The 20,336-nt window shown below is 50.2% G+C and overlaps 7 protein-coding genes across 7 annotated transcripts; 3 read left to right on the top strand and 4 right to left on the bottom strand.

Annotated features, from left to right (window-relative positions):
- Window positions 1-118: 118 nt before the first annotated feature.
- Window positions 119-7,130, bottom strand: NECHADRAFT_83213 (uncharacterized protein; the record flags this gene model as incomplete). Its single annotated transcript, XM_003044416.1, has 10 exons — window positions 119-129; window positions 230-2,324; window positions 2,384-2,668; window positions 2,729-3,027; window positions 3,078-3,436; window positions 3,490-4,110; window positions 4,166-6,028; window positions 6,170-6,171; window positions 6,237-6,972; window positions 7,081-7,130. The coding sequence occupies 10 exons, from the start codon at window positions 7,128-7,130 to the stop codon at window positions 119-121; spliced, it is 6,321 nt and encodes a 2,106-aa protein (XP_003044462.1).
- Window positions 7,131-7,770: 640 nt separating this feature from the next.
- NECHADRAFT_45843 (uncharacterized protein) lies at window positions 7,771-9,684 on the bottom strand (the record flags this gene model as incomplete). Its single annotated transcript, XM_003044415.1, has 7 exons — window positions 7,771-7,906; window positions 7,987-8,028; window positions 8,072-8,320; window positions 8,368-8,752; window positions 8,808-9,105; window positions 9,159-9,376; window positions 9,489-9,684. 7 exons carry the CDS (start codon window positions 9,682-9,684, stop codon window positions 7,771-7,773), a joined length of 1,524 nt encoding a protein of 507 aa, XP_003044461.1.
- A 608-nt stretch (window positions 9,685-10,292) lies between these two features.
- Window positions 10,293-11,732, bottom strand: NECHADRAFT_83211 (uncharacterized protein; the record flags this gene model as incomplete). Its single annotated transcript, XM_003044414.1, has 1 exon — window positions 10,293-11,732. One exon carries the CDS (start codon window positions 11,730-11,732, stop codon window positions 10,293-10,295), a length of 1,440 nt encoding a protein of 479 aa, XP_003044460.1.
- Window positions 11,733-12,249: 517 nt separating this feature from the next.
- Window positions 12,250-12,998, top strand: NECHADRAFT_45816 (uncharacterized protein; the record flags this gene model as incomplete). Its single annotated transcript, XM_003044543.1, has 4 exons — window positions 12,250-12,408; window positions 12,464-12,524; window positions 12,582-12,781; window positions 12,831-12,998. The coding sequence occupies 4 exons, from the start codon at window positions 12,250-12,252 to the stop codon at window positions 12,996-12,998; spliced, it is 588 nt and encodes a 195-aa protein (XP_003044589.1).
- Window positions 12,999-15,467: 2,469 nt separating this feature from the next.
- Window positions 15,468-15,845, top strand: NECHADRAFT_83209 (uncharacterized protein; the record flags this gene model as incomplete). The annotated part of the gene is made up of 1 exon (XM_003044542.1): window positions 15,468-15,845. The coding sequence occupies one exon, from the start codon at window positions 15,468-15,470 to the stop codon at window positions 15,843-15,845; it is 378 nt and encodes a 125-aa protein (XP_003044588.1).
- A 735-nt stretch (window positions 15,846-16,580) lies between these two features.
- Window positions 16,581-17,419, bottom strand: NECHADRAFT_27265 (uncharacterized protein; the record flags this gene model as incomplete). The annotated part of the gene is made up of 3 exons (XM_003044413.1): window positions 16,581-16,915; window positions 16,972-17,125; window positions 17,180-17,419. Coding segments are annotated over 3 exons (729 nt in total), but the record flags the coding sequence as incomplete, so codon positions are not given.
- Window positions 17,420-17,961: 542 nt separating this feature from the next.
- NECHADRAFT_95194 (uncharacterized protein) lies at window positions 17,962-19,643 on the top strand (the record flags this gene model as incomplete). The annotated part of the gene is made up of 3 exons (XM_003044541.1): window positions 17,962-18,293; window positions 18,349-19,436; window positions 19,501-19,643. The coding sequence occupies 3 exons, from the start codon at window positions 17,962-17,964 to the stop codon at window positions 19,641-19,643; spliced, it is 1,563 nt and encodes a 520-aa protein (XP_003044587.1).
- Between the last annotated feature and the right edge of the window lie 693 nt (window positions 19,644-20,336).

Genomic DNA, 20,336 nt, shown 5'->3' with positions numbered 1-20,336 from the left:
GTAAAGATATCTTACGCTAATTTGCTGGGCTAGGTTGGGGACTTTCTTTCCCAAGCGGCACAGACTCTGAGGGATTAGTGGTGATAGTTACTTGAAGGATTATTCGTCTGCGTACTTTCTACCTCTTTGCTAGTGTAATCTCAGTATTTGCGACTCAATACATCCCGAATTGATCATCTCCCCATCCATAATACCTGAGATAAACACTCTCCGATAAGCTGATACATACCCTCCCTTTCAGTGGATTTGCGGATAAGAAAAGGAATCGAACCCCCAGCGAATACCACTACTATATCGCCCTCTTGAGCATTGCTAGGCACAATTCCACAATCGGGCGATTCAGTGGTGGCAAATCTCCAGCCTTTGATACCACCACCGAGTAACAACTCGTAACTTTTGCTCTTGTTCATCAAACCCATCTCCTGCGACTCTGCGTTGGACACCGACTCGGAAGCCATGGCTGAGCTGCGTTTCTTCTGATACTTTTTGGTGTATTTCTCCTTCTTCAAAATCTTTCGGAATGCTTGGTAGGACTGGGGAAGGTCGAGCCCTCCTGGGACGGCGACCTGAGGATGCTTGGCGTTGGCGATAGGAACTTCTCGCTTCAAGTCTTGGCGTTTTTGTGCGGAGAATAACGGGCTCTGTTGATCAACCATGGCATCGACTTCAGTGAAGTACCGACTCCATGATCTTGGTTCGTTGGAAGCTTTGCTGATGCACTTGATGGTGCTGACAATGTACCCTTCAACTTCAAGCTCCTTAAGCATTGCGGTAGTGCTGTCGGCTTCTAGACATGTAATCCGTGCCTCCGTATTACCACAAGCGTTAAAGAAGACTCCTTTGTTGCGGGATGTACTCAGACTTGGCGGCTTTGGGACTGTCCAGTCTGGGACCCAAGACGGGAACCGGTGTGGTTGTGAGCTTATTCCAGCACCATGAAGGAGCTGCATCCCCATTCCTTGACCGACAAGCGCACGTGCAAAGGAACACACCACGACCTCAAGAGGGCATTGGTAGTCTGGTGTGAAGCCTGGCAGGTTTCCATCAGAGGAAATGCCAAGGAGTGAGAAGAATCGATCTCGAGTCAACGACGACTTGACGTCGCGGAAGGTCTCTAGTAACAGCAGTACAGACCAACGTGTTTCACGAACCTCCCAGATTCGTAGCCATGAGAGTGTTTGAAACGGACGCCATGCGGTTGCCACAGTTGTTGGAAGCTGCTGATGTTGGTCGAGAGTTCGCATGACAGCGAAGAGATCTTCCCAGCTAATTGTAGAATTACCGCAGACTAGCACAACTTCTGGAGAAGCCACCGCTTCTTGAACGATCCAGGCTCTTCGGAACCACCAGTTGTTGAAAAGTTCGGCGATCAAGGCCCATTTTGGTTCCCAATCCTCGGGCAATAATTCTGCCGATTCGGGATCTTCAACATGGGTATCCCTCAAGTTTTTCAATGCCTCCACGGCAGAGCCCATCTTGGTGTCGTAGCCCAGCATTGCGGCAGTAACCGAGGCATTCTGGAAGATGTGCGGCAGGAGCCCAACCTGGCGGGATTTCTCATCGTTGTCATTCTGGTTGATACAAATGCCATCCGCCCAAAGTACAGTGACTCCAGTAGACTTCCTCAGACGAACAAGAGCTCGATACAGAGAGTCGTGGATATGCAAAGTACCATCAGGGGTAAGCAACTTGTACCTAACCGTTTGTTCTCCCCACACGTACGAGATTGCAGCATAACTTCCCGCTTGTTCGAAGGGCGTAGAGTAGAGCACGCCTCGTAGGGGATCCTTAGGTCGTCCAGGAAAGAGCACCAATAGCCGCATTTCGTCCTTGTTTAGGCGCTTGTACGAGTATTTGCCCTTTGTATCCCAGGACATGGCCTTGATTGGGTTAGACGCAGGGCTAGGCTGAATCGTGCTTCCGTAGTCTGCAGGGCCGTACACAGGGACTGAGTATTGTTGCGGGATCGCATCCATGTATGGGTAATAGTATGAGAACCCAGTTTGGTAAGCGTATTGAGGGTTCCAAGCTGTTTGGAACTGGCTGTAGTCGCTCGGAAAAGAAGCTTGTGTCGTCCATCGACCGCTGGGACCCGCGTTACTTTCACTTAACAAGCGCAGCGCCCCAGAGTCGGGGCCAGCTTCCTGCAGAGTGGCAGACACCACGAAATCCTTATTGAATCGGATGCGTCCTGAAGTGACGAGGTCCCATGGATTGACAAAGAATTGAAACTCAGGTTGGGTGTAGATGTTCAAGACCCTGATCAGGACCATCACGTCATGCACCTCGGCATAAGGGTCGGTTGGAAGCCGAAGATCTAGAAACTGCAACATGGTTAGTTGAATAGACACAATTAATTGAAAGACAAACAGGTGAGTTTTACCCTTGTCAGCTGTGTAGACGTCCATTCAAACGAGTCGTTGAGGCCACCAGCCGAGATGGCAAGCTCAAAGTGAAATGTGGGCCTCCAATCGTGCCATTGTGCAATGTTGGGGGTACCGTTTTCCATGAGGAAATCCGTGACGCGATCAGACAGACCCGAGCCACTCAGTGTGAATGGTGACGCGTTTTGGTGATCTGCAGTAGCGTTTGGTTCCCGGAGCGGGCTTGTCCAGTGCTTAAACGGATTATAAGCTCGGCCCAGGTTCTTCTCAAAAAGCTGCGATATCTGACAGGACAATAGGGTCAGAAATCAGGATTCTTCTCCCACTTCGAGTAACCAACATACCATGCGTTCGCAGTGATGTCTAGGGCTCCCGACTGCTGTCTCCCCTTCCTCCTCTTCCTCCTCCTCCGTCATGTGATCATCAGCAGAGCACAGAATTGGAAGTCTTCTGTCTTCATCGTTGCTCGACCAAGTAAGCACGTCATCCCGTCCACCCCTTTTTGATGACCTTTCAAGGTGGATCCCAAAGTACGGCTCTGAGTTGTCATAGTCATTTGAGTTGGAACCGTTGTTGAAAGGGCAAGGGATCGAGTCCAAACTGCTGTGGTAGCGTTTGATTGAGGGCAACTGCTTGGTGGCATCTAGATCGCGGGGTCAGCAAATGGAGACAGTTTTCAAGAGGTTTTCCTACCACAGATGTCAAATCCTTGCCTTGCAAATGCTTTTTGAATCTTGCTATACACTTTTTCGTTGAACAGCGTGTAGAGCAGCACCAAGTGAGCGGGGTCGTCGATTTTGAAATGGTCGGACAGCATCTCAACAATTTCAGTGACGGGTAATTTTGACATGTTGCATTCTTCGGCGATGAACACCTGAAAAATGTTCCCACTCGCTGAACATGCTACAGGGCTGCGTTCACGCCGGCCAATAACCTGATTAGCTCCAGATTTCAGAGTATGCGTCAAGAATACCTCAGCAGAGGTGCTGACTCGCACGTGCTGAATCTCCCGAAACAACTGCTCATGTTTGGAGTGTGTCTTGGGAATAAGCCTGATTATGAATTTAGCCAAGATCAGCGAAGAATAATGTGTTACCATACGTACACTTCAATGAAGTGTGACCTCATGGCAAAGTCTCTGGTGCGTGAATGGTCGAACTTCAACTCTCCGCTTGGGAGACTCTCTGACTTGACAGCGACGGACAGTTTCCTTGAATTCAAACTCAAGGCCTGGATGAGCTCTTCTATAGCTTCCAATTCCTTGGGGGTGAAGGCCAAGAGGTTCACGATCCCGAGGAAGGCCCGTCGTAAGTGAACTCGGTCAGCAATGAACCATTTTTTGCTCTCTAGCGACATGAGCCTAGGCTTTGTTCCCTTCCCCATCTCAACGGGAAAGATGGGTTTGGAAAACAGGGACTTGAGGGTGCGTGAGGCTCTCTTTCTGCTGATTACGGGGAGGATTTTGCTGATGTCGGTAAAAATCTCCAAGATGTCCTGGGTATCAGTTGCCGGTGTGATTCCGGCCGCTTCCTGCACCAGCTCAGCGAGGGTGAGGCCGCCAGTAGCCAAGAGACATTGAAAGAGGTTGCTACTTCGAGGATACTGGGCTGCGGGGTCGATCTTCAGCCTCCTGCATGTTTCGATGTCCACCCAGCGATAGCGGTTCGAGTCGCTTTCAAAGGACTTTGACTGGGCATATATGAAGTTACTCTGGCCGAAGTAGTCCCTAGAAAGACAAATCATGAGTAATCCTTCTGAAATCAAGGAGTCGAGGTACTGACTCTACAGTCTCTTCATTCTCGTCATAGCGAGACTGTATCTGCTCGTAAACGTAGGCGACCGTCTCGGCGTCCGGGGATGATTGCCGCCTCAAGTAGATCAAGCATGCAAGGTAGTAGTGGATTGTGTTGTCAGTGATTACCTCAAACAAACCCAACCTCTGTCGCATCGCTTTGACACTTTTTTTGTCTCCCAACTCCCCATTCCTAAACCTCAGGTCAAGGACGGGCAACATAGTGTCTTCGATTAACGGATCGAGTCCAGGTGCGAAGGTATCGCAGAGACGCAATGCACCCTGCGAGGTTTTGACTACTGAGTGGCTGATCTCAGCTACAAGGCGCGTTCTATACATGGCTGCATTTCCCTTCTCTGTTTCGTCAGACATCTCAAGCCACTTGGAGTAGGAGGGCCAATGCGCAAGCAGCACGTGAAGGACGTCGGCAACAGGACATTCCCACAGGAGGAACCTAAAGTCGTCGGAGAGTTCAAACTCGTTGGTTGAAGACTTAATCTTTACCAGGCGAGGTATGCGGGAAACTTGAAGGGTTGTGGTGAGATACTTTGTGAAACGGTGTTGGGACGCTGTTTCGGAAAACACACTCTCGATAAGCTGGTCCGGGATGGAAGTGATGGGAGTGATTGGAGTGATGAGGCGTGTTCGTCGGGGGAGGAAGAGGCTGTTTGTATCTCCAAGCCCACTGTCTGGTCCAAAAAGCGAGAAGGTGGTAGAAAAGTCCAGAGGGTTGTATTGGAAGACATCCATCTTTTCAGTTCCGTCAAGCATCCGTCTTCTTGAGTCGGTCCATTGTTCTTTGGAGTAGCGAAATCTTTCAACTGCAGCTGCCCATCGGCGGGATGGCTTGAACCCAATGTCTCGACCACCTTTAAGCGGATCCTCAGGTCCACTGTCTGATTCAGAATGCCAAAGTGCACTGAAATAGTCCGGGTGAATGCAAGGGAAGGTCTCCACTAGTCGGTCAACGACTCTATCTGAAGCATGAGTGGTTCTGGCTCCAGGTTTTGGCCCCAGGTATAGCTCGGACCCGATGCATCGACCGCCATTATTGGTAGCGAACCACAAGTCTAGATCTTTCCCCGCCGGCGCCCAGTTTGACTCATAGAGAATCCTGAAATGCCCAACCAGCTGAGATACTGTCCAATCATGGGGTTTAAACGACTTTGAGCGATGCTGATCGTATATCCACTCGCAGAGACGAGTTCCGTCGATGGACATGATGCCAAGAGCCCGGAACAGACTCATTCTCGCCTGATCTGCCGCGGCCTCGGGATCTACAGTTGGAATTGAATCGTCGATGGAGGGGCCAGCGAGCTCGAACTTCTTTGACATGAGCATCGGTGCTGGCTTTTGTGATGCTGAAATCCACCGGCCGCTTGAAAGTGGTATAATCCGGAGCTTCTGTAGCCTCTGCTTGTACAGGGGGTTCATGATCAAGGACAACAGGGCCTTGGCTAGCGCCGAGTGCCATTTTGGTGATTGAGAGGAAATTTCGGCCGCAATCCCAATCTTGGAGGACAAGTGGTCCAGAAAAGCGTCTTCCGACAATGAGGCGGCACCCAGTGCCTTGATCGAATCGATTGCCCACAGTGGGTAGTTGGTAGATAGATAGCGACCCGATACCATTTCATGCCAAGTGAGAGGAATGCCGTCTTCCTCGACAAATTTTCCGGGGTCGACGTAAAACAGGTCGGATGGCTTCGTGTTCGTTTTCGCCATAGATTCCAACACACACTTGGCCTTTAGCTCATTCACGGCCGAAGTCACGGCTGGTTCAAAGAAGGCTGAGACCTTGTCGTTTGAGTTGATGAAGAATGGCCAGCAGTACCGCATCGAGCTCTCGTTCAGTCTTTCAATGGATCCCAAGAGAGCCTCTGTCACACCGTCCCGGAGAGCTCAGTTCCACAGCAATGAGGTGTCGATGTGAAGGCGACTTGCCGTGAGAAGAAAATCCCCTTGCAAAAGGAACTGCCTTCATGTCAGTACATACCTCTAGATCAAGTTGGCAAGCATACCTTGAGGCCGTGTGTATTACCAATAGGTAAACCGGCGTAGACCATCTGGGGGTCATCGTGAGGCTCCTCGTCGCGGTCCAAGAACGGAAATGCCAACACAAGGTCTGAATCAGTGCAACCAGGACGTTTGGTCTCTTCTGGAAGATTGGTCACTTGATGCTTGTACATTAGATACTTCAATCTGATGTTTCCTGACTCCAGGTAGGAAACGGCATTCCCGTCCTCAGTTGTGTCAGTCCTGTGAATACTCTTCGTCCATACCTTTCCATCTGACGATGTTACTTCAAGCTCAACATGCCTCAGCCGCCTCAAAAATAGGATATGGGTAGCTTCAAAGTTCAACAGCATCTGCACAAGTTCCTTCTCGTCGAATTGAGGGGAAAGCTGGAAGAAGAAGGAAGTGTAACCCTCCTGTATCGGCTCAGGGAATTCGGCCCAAAGAGGGGCGACGAGGCCGAATCTCCGGTGTTTGTCAAACTTAAAGCTGTACGCGCCTGATGATATCCAAACAACATCGGCTGCCCTAAAGACGCTCTTGAAGCCAATGCCCTTTTCTCCAGTGTAGCCCCTTCTGCCAGCCTTCGTGCTCTGGCGGATGGTGCAGATGGCCTCAACATTGCTAGCATCGAAACCCCGCTCATTGCAGTCGACACGGAGACTTCCTGGCTTGTAGACAAACCTCATTGTAGGCGTCTCGCAGTCGTACTTGTTGTCATCGGCATTTTGCAACAGCTCCTGGATGAAATGGGTTGAGGTGTCGTACAGTTCGCAAGAAAGGCTAAGAAGTGTCAGCCAGAATCAGGCACATGGTAGGCTCGTGATGACATGCATCTCAAGAATATTTTTGATGACGTCGGCGATTTTGTCGTGGCCCTCTAGCCTATACTCCTCATGGAGACGCTCAATTTGAGCTTTAGCCAGGGAGATGTTCGACATGATGCAGTTATAAGCTGAAAAAAAAGAAGAAGAAGAAAATGCGCGTTAGAGGGCGGAACTTTGTCTAAATAGGTATGCCCAGACTTGTTATTTAGGCATCACTGTTTTTTTTTTGTTTGTTTTTTTTTTTTGTTTTTTTTTAAGGGGAGTTGCATGTCTGAGCCACGACGCATATCAGCTCTTAGAACCAACCTGCAGAGCGCGTTGAGAGACGATTGGCGGCGAGCATTCTGCCTTGCGGCTGAAAGGCGGCGCAGCAAACGCCACGTTGTAGGGGTCCGGGTGGGATAATAATTGTGAACATAAGGCTACCTTATGAAAAAGGAAGAAGAAAAGAAGAAATTGACAGCGGTCTTCTAGCTCAGTTGTCCCATCCAGGGCTAGGTTTTAACTATAACTTAGAACATTTTCACAATTGAAAGCTAAGGAACTGTCTACATCAAACCAGTCCAGGAAATTCGTTTCCCAGACTTGAAGACTTGTCAGCCGACACGCCGTTGACCTCAGGCCTTGGACCATGGTTGATAACGGGGGGTATGTCAACATCATCAAGATACTGAGTCGTCTTCTCCCTCTTCTCCTGTGCAACAGTGAGACCATTTCCAAACCAATTGAACCTGTTCTGTTCCACCTCTAGCATTCAGACATAACGGAAGTCCTCAAAGCGTGGGTTCTCCATGGCCTGTTGAGCGTGGACCGACGATCCTGGCCAGATGCCAACAATTCGCCCGGTTTCGCTGTTTCTCTTGAACCAAGACTTGCACTGCTCAAAAAGTCTCGTTAGCAAGAATCAATTATGATGTGAACCTATATGGGTTGACTTGCCGGGTAGGTGAATATGGTTTTCTCAAAGTACTTGTCGGCCTGTTTGCAAAAGTCGACATGGGCATCCATACTACTGGGATTAGCAACCAGCTTAGAGGATCGATGCTTCGACTCACGTAGGCTCAAGTGACGATATATACTCTCTCTGCAGCTTCTTGACACACTTGATGATGTATTCAACCACAAACTCAAGCATGGTGATGAAGCTTCCAGAGCCGGGTGCGCCGGCTGGCCCAAGATACATGAAGAAGTTGGGGATGTTGGGCACAGTCACTCCCATGTATGCTTCAGGGCATGGATCCCACATCTTTCCGAGGGTGATTCCGCTACGGCCTGTGATGGGCGTATCTTCGGTGCTCCAGGAACTATTCACGGTCAGTTACTGCAAGACATGTGACGCAAACAAACCCACTAATCAAACCCAGTCGCGCAGATGATGACGTCGACCTCGTGGAATCCACCGTTGGTATCGAAAAGGCCATTCTCGGTCACTTCCTTGATACCAGCTCCTATGAAGGCGACGTTGTCTTCAACCAAAGCCTCCAGATATCCGGGGCCTGGAGTCAGTCTGCGGCAGCCTGGAGGGAAATTGGGGATGAGAGACTTGTAGATCTCGGGCTTCTTCTCCAGCTTTCGTCGCATAAAGGCGTCCGATTCTTCCCAGAACTGTTTTTGGACATCAGAGCCGAGAAATGTAGATAGTTGGCCCTTGTTCATGACACCCTCGACCATGTGGCGATACTCCATGTATGTCTGTGGGTTGTTGGCAAAATCCATTCGTTCCGCGGCGGTGTAATCTGTTTTGCGTCAGATTAGACAACATATTCCCGCAGGAAAAGATCATACGCATACCTCTGTTGGCGCCTCCGCCGACTTCCGCCGCGTATCCAACAGGGCTGATCCAGGTCTTGCCTCGCATGTAGTGGAAGATGTGCTTCGCCTTGGACTGAATGTGAGGCAGCACTTGGATTCCGCTCGATCCAGCACCAATCAGGGCCACTCTCTTATCAGCCCAGTCAAACTTAGGGTCCCAGCCTGCTGTGTGCATGAGGGACCCTTTGAAGGATTGCAAGCCCTTGATCTCGGGCCACTTCCACTTGTTGAGGATGCCAGTTCCTTTAATAAGGATATCTGCGGTGTCTGTCAAGGTCTGGAAGTTTGTTAGAGAATTTGGTTACGTAGATAGTGGGATAGCACACTGACAGTGTTGTTCCTGAGATCCTTGACCGTGACAGTCCACTTCTGTGTGGTTTCATCCCAATCGGCCTTCTCGAAGTGGTGCTGCAGACGAACATACTTCTCAACATTGTAACGCCAGGCAACATCTTTCAGATACTGTTGAATCTCTGCACCACCAGCATAGAACTTTGACCAGTTGGGGTTGCCAGCAAACGAGTACTGATAGACATGGGATGGAACATCTGGATCACGAGGTCAACAGAGTACTACGGCCATCCAGCGCACGATTTCTTACCACATCCAACACCAGCATATCTTCAGACTGTTAGTTGGTTCAACAAGTGACACTGCAACGGGATACGCACGTGTTCTCATACCAGGTCCCCCCGATATCGTCGTTCTTTTCGTAAATGGTTAACTCGAGGTTAGAAATTCGTTGCGGGAACCTAATTGCTGTCAAAATTCCCGAGAAGCCAGCGCCGATACATATGACTTTGATTGGTCGTGGCTGGTCAATGGCCTGATCTTTTAGGGGGTTGTGAAAGGACATGGTTGCCGTCGTGGCTGAGATGAGCTTGTGTTGACGGAATTGAATGCACGATGGTCTGTATCCTCAATCACAGCTTTTATAAAGGTTTAGAGGCTCTCAGCATGTCACATTAGTCTTATTCTAGTCCTCGTCTCCGATAGCCATCCCACCTTGAGCCGTTGCCGAAATGGAACACTTCGCGGCGCCATATGGCAACGTGCGGCAGAAAGACGGACAGGAGAATGCACCAAATCACATCGGGGCCTAACAAAAGGAACCCTTCGGGCCAACATATGTGGGGTCCGTCTCTGACTGACCAAGAAAGGCAAGTCCCGCTGCCTTATCTTACTGCTTGACTACTCTTCAGCGTGGAAATGGGAGTCACATGCACGCGCCATCTTAGACCAAGAACCCCTTTCCCTTCCCGGCTCATTGAAGGTGACTCTACTCGTTTATCATGGTTCAGCGCATTAACGATTACGATCTGATTGGCTGATACCGCAGTTAGTTGCACACGCTGCTACTATGTTCAAAACTGGCAGTCACCCCGAGTTAGATAGAAATAAGAGAAACCCGAGTTTGATCGACTGCTATATCCATAATTATCGTGGCAAATCCTTTGCCAAGGCTCAACCAATACGTAGTTTCATATTATCCTGAATCAGAAGCTCCGGCCAAGTTACACCACCCCCCTCCATCCTCAATTGCCAAAGTCTATCCAACAAATTCGCTGCTACTAGATTTGCCGGGATCCTACTGCAGCTATACAGGGCAAGTAACCTAGACTTGCTCTCGCTTCGGAGATGACTGTCCTCTGCCGTCAACTCTGCTCCGGCTGTCAACAGGGGTATGGGTTGAAGAGCTAGGTAGGTTGAGGTTAGAGGTATGGCAGAAAGGGAAGTCATGATGTCAACTGCATATTGTTGGGTCAATTGATCGATACTTCGATCTACGCCATGTTCTTCGGTATCGGTCCAGTCTTCCCATAGGGCCAAATTTTGCGGATAGCAGAAGCGGCAAAGCATGATCAAGCCGTGCTTACGAAAGGCTTCAGCTGTTTGAACCCACATAGTGGGAGGGTCGGGGTCGGGAAATTCCCAGGCTAAGAGCTTCACCTCGAGGATGATCTCGAGGTCAGAGTCTCGAATACCACCCGATATGACATGGCGAATGTATCTCCCCAACGTGCAGAGGATGTAGAACAGTCCAGTGCAAGGCCCGGTAGTAGGGTGTGAGAACCCAGCCATCTCCTCGGCAATGAAGGTGTAGAGAGGCCCCTCAAAATTGTGTATGGGACTGCTGGAGGTTTGGCTCAAGAACGCACAAGACATGTCCCAGTAGACAAAGGTGCCGACGACCAGACGAGTCAGCGGATGCTTGAGAGACGCTTCTTCGGCTAGTATGAGATTGATGACTGTTCTGGCCGCCTCTAAATGTTCATAGCCAAAGTCTTGTAACTTGTGGTCGAGGAAGGATGATGATATGCCGAGCAGGTAGATGGAGAGGAAAAGAGTGTGGGATTGTTGAGAGCCCATAGTCAGTTCTCCTCGGAGAGCCTCAATGCCCTTTATCCTTTGCTCAAGACTATCGTGGACTTGGCCTGGATGGAAGAAGTGCTGGTGCGCTGAGCTGATGCTCTTGATGATGTACAACATGGAGTGGCTGGTGGACAGATGCTCGACGATGGGATAAGCAAACGGGTTCTCATCATCGCAGGCCACCAATATTCGGCTCGTCTTTTCTAGCCAGTACTGCAACAACTGACTGTCGCTTTGGCTGTGTAAGAGAGATGAGACATGATGGCCCGAAGTGAGAGTCAGAGCAGGGAGATGGATCTGCCACTGCTGTTCCCTCGCAGCAGCGTGGCACACAATGCCTTTGCGCGAGCAACGGAGGCAGACTGGGTATGTCTCGTCGCACCTCGAACGGCTTTGCCTACACTCGCGGCATGGGTATCGACATCTGTAGAACCGTCGCGGTGGGGCCTGTTTCCTCGGCTTGAGTTCCTCCTGGGGAAGTTGTTTGGGAGTGAATTTGTCAGGGGCAAAGCGGACCCTGAACCTAGCCATTGTCGTTCGATGACTTCTAATTCTGGGGAAAGATAGTCTGAGGCCGTAAAAACTGAGCAATGTTGCAATAAGGCCTGGTCATCGATGCTTGCAAACTGCCATGGATGAGCCCCTCCATGCTGAGCCCCGATGCCGGCCGGCGTCAATCAACGCTATCCGCGACCCCGCATCTGCACGACTCAAAGAACCAGACACTTGCCTATTCAGGCTTCTACGCGACGGCTTCTTATCAGTCTAGCCAGGTGATTCATATGTATGACCAACCTTGCGATCTATCGATACCCCGCATTCGAAGCTGTTGCTGCACGTCATAGCATGGCAGATAAAGGGGACTAGCTGCGAAGGAACCTTTTCAGGAAGCTTTCTCATAGACACCATATCCGGAGGATGGCAATACGGCCTCACATGGACCGTAGGCGGGGGTATTTCAAGGGTTGAGGCACCTGTAGAGCATCATGATTATCGCGTGATTGAGAACGACAGCAAGCCAGCACAATCCACCATGGCCTCTACAGGCATGACTGCCATTGCTCCACCGGAGCAGTACGTCTTACCGGCTACCAAATACTGTCCTAATAACAAGATGCCGGTGCTGATTTACAGGAACGTGCTTCCCAGACCGCGGACAGAGAAATCCGCGCAGGAGTGGATTGAGAAGAACGGCTGGCTCAGAGCTGTAAGTGGATTGACCAACAGTTTGGGTAGCAGACTGTTTCTAATCCTCTCTTTAGGGCATTGTGTGGCCAGCCGTTTACAGGCGTCACTTCCACCCCAACGTACATGAGTGCTACGGTATGTAACGACCCTAGCGGAGGTGTGTATTGGCCGCGACTTGACGTTTTCTCATAGCCATCTTATCTGGGTCGTCTGAAGTGCTCATGGGAGTTGGAAAGCTCGATGAGGCGGAAACACCTGAGTCAGAAGCATCGAGTCAATTGGGGCTCCTCTTGACGCTCAGAGAAGGCGATGTCATCGTTCACCCCGCCGGAACGGGTCATTCCAACGTCTCCGACGAGGGTCGCTACAGATACTTGTCCTTCTTTCCCGAGGTTCGTGTTCTATCATTGATGCCCATTGCTGGAGCTGACGGCGAGAAAGGGTTCGCCAAAGTGGATGTCCGAGAACGGAGATAAGCCTCTGAGGGATAATGAAGACATGTGGCAGCTGATCAAAAACGTCCCCATGCCCCAAGACCCAGTAACTGGAGGCGAAGGACATCTGACACAAGCATGGAGGACTGGTTCGGTTGAAAACGCGGTAGTTTAGTTGCTTGCGTCAGGGTGCATACAATCTGGGGTAGCCGGGCAGCCTAGAACTCATAGGTTCATCGAATCCTTCAAGCCAAGTTGTGTATTGCACGAATGCGAGAGACGGTGAATGACATTACTAGCCCAAAAAGGACTCACAAAGATGATCTATGCTAGATCGAGATCACCAGTGGCTTGCAGCCCCTGGCCAAGCAGAACCAAGTCGGATCTGTCGCGTGATGATGTTTTTTCTCCAAATATTCTTGGTATCCAAGATGATCTGTCGGTTACATGTGCCTCACCATCTGATTCGCGCTTTGGTGTCCCCCTCAGTTACCCGATTCAGCGCCGAAACGAGGGGCTAGCCAGCTGGTGCCACGCAACTGCTTTGACAAGACAGGGCTAGACATTTCATGGACAGGATTTGATGGACCGGTCAGTAAGTGCATGACGCTCTGTCCGTGTTTGAAGAGACAGCCAAAAATGGATAAACAGCGTCTAAGGCCTAGTTTGACATGCGTGTTTCTCCATTTTTACCGCACGCAAGGTGCCAGGCACACAACCTCGTCAGGTCAAAGAATCCAACAACGGCGTTCCTCTTCACCGGCCTCAGTCGACCTTAGCAACATCATGATCGGGCGGTTTCCATTCATTCCTTTTCGTTCGCCCTGGCCGAACCAGCAAAAGCATCAGCCCGTGAGCAAACCAGTCGATATATCCTCCAAACTTGCCACCGAAGCTGTGTGTTCGATGTCAGAAATTCTTCATTCCGATGTGATTACAGTAGGTGTGAGCATAGCCAGCCATATTCAATTCACCAGCTCTCTCATCTAGCTCTTAAAGTCCAATGCACTGATATTACTAGCGACGTCGGCGAGACGTGGTACTGGATCACCTACCCGGGCGCCAGAAGCGACCCAGAGGTCAAGGTTAAACAGGAGTAGAGCAAGATTTGTGATCAGCTCGTGGAGGGTTCTTTATTTAAAACAACAGCGAGTTGGATTTTTGGATTCAAAGTAGCCAGTCGAAAGTCAAGTACCAAGTTCTAGTTGGGAGGTCTCAGAGGCATGCACAGCTCCGGCCACGTGTATGGTCACGTGAAATCAGATAAGCCGTGTGAGTTGTATTACATAAGCAGAGTAACCTTCATGCTCTTAAGCTCGTACAGCCAAAAGCCATCTCGTGATAGCCTCATCAACGCGCGCCAGTTATGGCACCAGCTACGGCGCCACTTCCAGCATCAATTACAGCGCCAATCGCGGTGCAAACTAGGCCTCAGCGACGTGATATGAAGTTCTTATTTTAGAGCAAATAAGACATATTATCATGGCATCGATAAGGGCCTCTATTGCGCCGCACTTGGCGCCGTAATTGGCAACTCAATTGGTGCTGTGGTAAGGCTCGTCTCTAGGTGCAAAAAAGGAAAAGAAAAGACAGGTTAGTGAAACGTCTGACACGTGACGTTCACGTGATGAACTGTGCGAGCCGCAATAAAGGCCCTGCAAATCGCCCGGTTTCTTCTTAACATTTCAGGTAGGCGCAGCATAAGACAGAGATCAGGTTCCCCAGCATCAAGGCTGCCCGAGAAAACAAAACCCGACCTATTTCTACCCAGATATTACCCCTTGAAACATAAATAGAAGAAGAATTATATCATTTTGGCAGGTAGCATCACCATTTCGGCTTGTTGAACTTGAAATCAAGTCATGCTGTTGGAACTTCAGGGTAGCGCTTGCACTGTGTGAGACCCCAACGAGCTGACGAGGCACTGTACAGCCTGAGCAAAATGTGGGCCTGATACGATCAACCCCACCGCTTGGAACCGATTGGCTGATCTTGGGGCTAAATCTGAGTGCCCCGTGCGTATCCGAGCTGCGTGGGTAAAAATTCCGATTGAGTCCGATTGGCTGAGCACTGACCAACTTATGGGTCTCTCGTTGTTGACAAATCTGGGGTATTCTGACCCTGGCTCTTTCAACTGTGAAACGCGTTCTGTTGAATAATATCACGGGACCACAGGAAATATGAAGTGAGTCATGACAGTTTGGATTTAACAAGATGACATAGCCTATCAGCCGATGTGACAAGGCGTCGTGATTAGGCCTAGGCGGATCCAGAGACTGAGCCGAGTCGCATTAGCGCCTTTTGCCGAATGCGGAGGATACGCGACGCCAAAGTCTCACTAACCTGAGGGAGGTCCGAACCCTGCACATCGGCAATCTTGAGTTGGGGAAAAAATGGCAGTCCTCAGCTGTAGTAGACACTTTGCTGAATTAAGCTTATTGGCGAAGTCATGAAAGACGGATCCCGATCTCGCTGTTCATGCACTCATGCTGCCCCCTACCTTTATCTAGCCTTGAGTGCAGCTGTCTTCATATGAAGTTGTCAACCATCGACAATAACCTCAGTCCTACCGTTTAGCATAATCAACTCTTCTTTTTGCCCTAAAACTCTCATCCAATTTCAGCAAACTTCGCCATCCATTGCCATGCCTCCCTCTGTACCCAATAGCAAAGGCTCCAGCTCCCCAGCCGATGTCCCCTACGGCACATGGAACTCATTCCCCTGGGAGCCCTTCCCTGAATATGCTGGTTCCAAGTCAGTTCTCTATCGCTCGGCAGACGGCAAGATTGTCGCGGGAGCCGCCAAAGAAACAGGGACAGCAACACTCACCTACCCGTGCGACGAGTTCTTCTACGTAACCGAGGGGTGGATCAAGCTGGCAATCCACGGAGGAGAGACATTCACCTTGACCAAAGGGCAATTCATATATCTGAAGAAGGGAACGACGGTTGACTTTGAGTTTGGACCGGATTTCGCGAATGTGGCTGTCTTTATTGATAGCAACCCGGTGACACTTATCTGAGGGCGCACTCGTTGTGACGGAAGGATGGTCTGGACAGGACGAGCGCTCTATCGTATATCAGAGCCAGTAGGATATGAATCAATACGCCTTACCTCGAGTTGGCCATTGCGGTGTTTGCGGTATTGTGTTTTGATGTCGTCATGTATTGATAACTGTGTCTTTTGCTATTATGGCTGACGGTCGCGTCATTAGAGACGGTAGTTGAGTCGGCCGTATTGAACCTGTTCGAGCAAGCCGCTGTGAAGATGGGAGTGCTAAGTAGAGTTCTGTCTCAATGTTACGTTCCTCATTCGGCTCAGCCAAGACACGTTGGTGATCTGTTCAGCAACGTAGCACCAAGACGCCCTAGTCATGAATCGAGTAGCTGTCTATTCAACTGGTATTTCTATCTACATGACAGCCATAGTATACCTTCATTTCGCATACTTTACAAAGAACTCGTCTATGGTCATGGGTTGAGCCTTCACTCCATTGGATCGACGAGATTTGGAAGCATTCTCCTTGAGAACGCGGGCATCCTCATGCTTTGTCGGGATGCCATTGAAGAAATTTCCCTTGATTTCTTGCATCAAGTCAAAGAGTCCATTCACTTCAGTCGTCTTGGAAGCCGTTGTCGCAGTCAGTCCTCCTTTGGGAATCACCACATGTCGGGCCGGCTTGCCAGTCACTGCGGAAAGAAATCATTAGCAACTCATGCCCATCAATGTCGTGTGTAGGTGGTATCGGATACATACACTTTTGAAACTTGGCTGTTAGCTCGGCGAAAGATGCAGACTCCGACACTCCGTGGATGTATTGACGGTTCCACCTCTCGGGATCTAGAAACACGCCATGGACAAAGTCGCCATAGTCGTCGGCTACTGCCAACCACGGAACAGACTCAGGATCGTTGCCCATTGCAGGCACGCGATATGTCAGAAATCCTTCGGCATCTGGTATCGTGGCAAAGCCTCCAAATGCGGCCGTGTACTTGGGGTCAAAGGCATTCTCCAAAAACCAGCCTGCGCTGAGTATGCAGGCAGTCTCAAACTTGCCTGGTTCAAGAAGGTACTCTGAGATGGCTGCCTTATCTATTGGGATTGGATTATTAGCAGGAAATGCCAATGCATTTAACACGACCACTTACCATCAAAGGCGAGAACTGGGACTTTGCCGTTTGTCAGCTTAGACGCCGCTGGGAGTGACGCGTGCACTGCATGCTTGACACCAGTCTTGACCGCCGCGTCTATGATGATTTTGCCCATTTCAAACTCAGAGGGGCCGATCCTGTTCTTGAAGTTCTATTCTCACGTTAGCAGTCTGGCTCAACATGGACATGGACTTCGGGACTGTACTGGAGCATCTGAATCGATGTTGATGAAGACCCCCCAGCAGCCAGTGAAGGCTCGCTCCAAGTCATCTGTCTTCCAATTGTCGCACTTGGCGACTTCAATGCCGTCCTTGGACAGAATCTGTGCCTTTGCAGCCGTGGGATCACGCGACAAGACTCTGACATGGAAGTCGGGGTTGTCGTGAAGCGATCGCGCCACCGAGCTTCCTAGATTACCCGTCCCGCCCACGACGGCGATGATTTTGCGAGTGCTAGCAGCCATAACTGTTCTGCCTGAAATGATGTCTGTCGTTCTTTTCCGTTTTAGGAGCGTTGGCGATGACTGCGATGGTTGTGCCCTGGAGGGAGCTGGTGAAGCGTGTTTTATGTCTGGATGGGTCGAGTGGGAGAATGCTTTCTTCTGCCAATGAAACCGTGACTAAGTCGCCTACTTCTGGAATTTCCTGACAAGGAAAAAGAAGCCGACTTTCCCTTCCAGACTCGAAACGACTTACTTGAAATAATTATATGGATGTTGGTAATCTGTCCGAGCAAGAAGGAATTCTTGCTGAGAAGCCAGCGTCAATCTCTTCTCCGCACCCCCCACTTGCCTCTTTGGGCTCTTTGGCGAAGACCGCAGGTCATCTACTCATTGGAAGTTAAAGAGGTTGGGAGTTGCTGTATACATGCCATCCTCAATTACTACTCTCTCAGCCTCCTTCACATCTTGGTACTAGACCTTGGCTTCATCTCAAATAACGTTGGAAGGAGTTTGGCTGCTTCAACGACCTGAGCCTGGCATCCCCAATGACTTCACTCAACATACCGGCCGTGGCCGCAGCCTTGGTCTTGCTGGTCATTGTCTACGAAAGAATCATCAAGCCCGCGTTTTTGTCACCACTTGCCAAGATACCAGCACCGCATTGGAGTTGCCATGTCGCCCCCTTCTGGCTCTGGTGGGCGAAGCTCACTCATCGGGAAAATGGGCTCGTCTACAAGAACCATATGGCCAAGGGTAAGGCTCTGCGACTTTCACCAGGCCTGGTCAGTCTCAATTGCTTCGAGGGAGGCTTGAAGCAGGTCTACCTCGGAGGATTCCCCAAGACTGAGTTCTACTGGCGAGGCTTCGCCAACTACGGGTATGGTTCCTCACGATTACGCTCGAGGCCATGCGCTAACCTTGATCCTGCTCAGTACTCACAACATCTTTACCTTTGAAGACAATGCCACGCACTCGGCCCGCAAACGAATCATTTCCGGTACCTTCTCCAAGTCCTTCATCCTTGCCGATGCCACAAGCCAAGCTTCGATGAAGAAGATCCTGTTTGGCAGGCTGCTTCCCAAAATCGACGCCGCGGCAAAGCGAAACGAGGCTCTTGAAGTGCTCGAGCTCTTCTACTCGTACTCGATGGACTCATTTGTCACTTGGCAATTTGGAAGCAAGCTGAGCAGTAACTTGATCGAGGACGAAAAAGAGAGACGGTTGTACCTGGATGGATTCTTCGCTGCAGCTCCATACACTTTCTGGCAGTACGAGTTCCCACGACTCAGCAGTTGGATGAAGTTGCTTGGCATCATCCCGAAAAAAGTCGACCGTGGCTTTCACGACATTGAACAGTGGAATCTTGAAAAGTGCGACAAGGCACAAGAGCTCTTGGCCCAAGGAGAAGACAAGCTCAGCGACGAGGACAAGCCCGTCGTCATGTCTCTCGCCCTCAAAGCCATGAGCGACCTTCATGCCGAATCTCGTCAATACCCACAGCGACTGGACATTGCCAGCGACATGTTTGCGCACAACTCGGCAGCACATGAGACCAGTGGAAACACTTTGACCTACTGCTTTTACGAGATGTCTCAAAGGCCGGAACTACAAGCGAAACTTCGACAAGAGCTTCTCACGCTTGACCCTCCGCTGTATTTCCCTCCTCCCGATGGCGGAGAACTGGTGCTACCTGAACCCAAAATCATGGATAAGTTGCCGTTGCTTGAAGCCGTGATTCTGGAATCCCTTCGTCTGTACCCGTCCGTTCCCGGCGGCCAGCCCCGTCGTGTTCCAAAGCCTTGCTCTCTGGGAGGCTACGATGGCATCCCGGCCGGCACTACAGTCCAATGCTACGCGTATTCGCTTCACCGCACACCCGAGATCTTTCCAGAACCCGATGAGTGGAAACCTGAGAGGTGGATTGACTCGTCTCCTGAGCAACTGAGCCAAATGCGTCGGTGGTTCTGGGCGTTTGGGAGTGGCGGTAGAATGTGCATCGGAAGCAACTTCGCATACTTTTGTGAGTCAAATATCAGACACCTCGCCCTCATGAACCTTTAACGGATACTAACATCAAGTCAAAGCTATGAAAAATGTTGTTGGAAGTGTATACACCAACTTTACGACCTCGCTGCATGACCACGGAAGCATGGAGCTTGAAGATGCGTACCTTGCGGGTCCCGCCGGCCACCGCCTGGAGATCAAGTTCACCCGGGTTGAGAAATAAACGGAAGGACATGCAACTGTAAGGTTGCCTGAGGTTTAAATGTACAGATATGCTGGTTCGTGTTGGCAAGGGAAATAGGTTCAACAACTGGTTCTTTGATATGGTGCATTTCTAGAAATAGTATTATCTTAGATAAACATGTAAAATTGTTTTTTTACTCTCTATTTCATCCTCGACATGCATGCGTGTTTCATCTTTTAGATCTTGGTGTCTGGTTGTTGCAGATTAAAAAACGGCTATCTCTAGCGGAGCTAGTCTGAATTATCCGGGCTCTTTTCCCAGCAGACACTGAAGACCCGGCTTCCAAGGCCATGTCTCACGTCACTTAAATCGATTGATCGTGCTATGCAATAGACGATAGGCAATAACCGCACCCTGTCTCTGTTCACGCATGAAGCCCCAGTATCTCAAACGACCGAGCATGGTGCGTATCTCCGACAAATCTGTGGTGCAAAGAGTGGAACGGGATATACCGAGGTTAGGTCAAGTCTACGAGGGGTGATTTGGACATATAGTCTATCTAGTACCCTGAATCATGTCCACCTTGCGTAGTTTACGTGTTTGACCTGGGGTGTTTGCGGCTATTGTCCCGATTAGGAAATTTCGTGATATTCAGTTAATCGAAGCGAGCCGCGGAGACTGACCGACCCGTAGGCCCTTGACTAAGCGGAGACTATAGCACTCTCGCCACTC

This window comes from Fusarium vanettenii (genome assembly GCF_000151355.1).
Source record: "Fusarium vanettenii 77-13-4 chromosome 7 genomic scaffold NECHAsca_22_chr7_11_0, whole genome shotgun sequence".
NCBI classification, from domain to species: Eukaryota; Fungi; Ascomycota; class Sordariomycetes; order Hypocreales; family Nectriaceae; genus Fusarium; species Fusarium vanettenii.
This window is presented reverse-complemented; position numbering and strand designations above follow the sequence as displayed.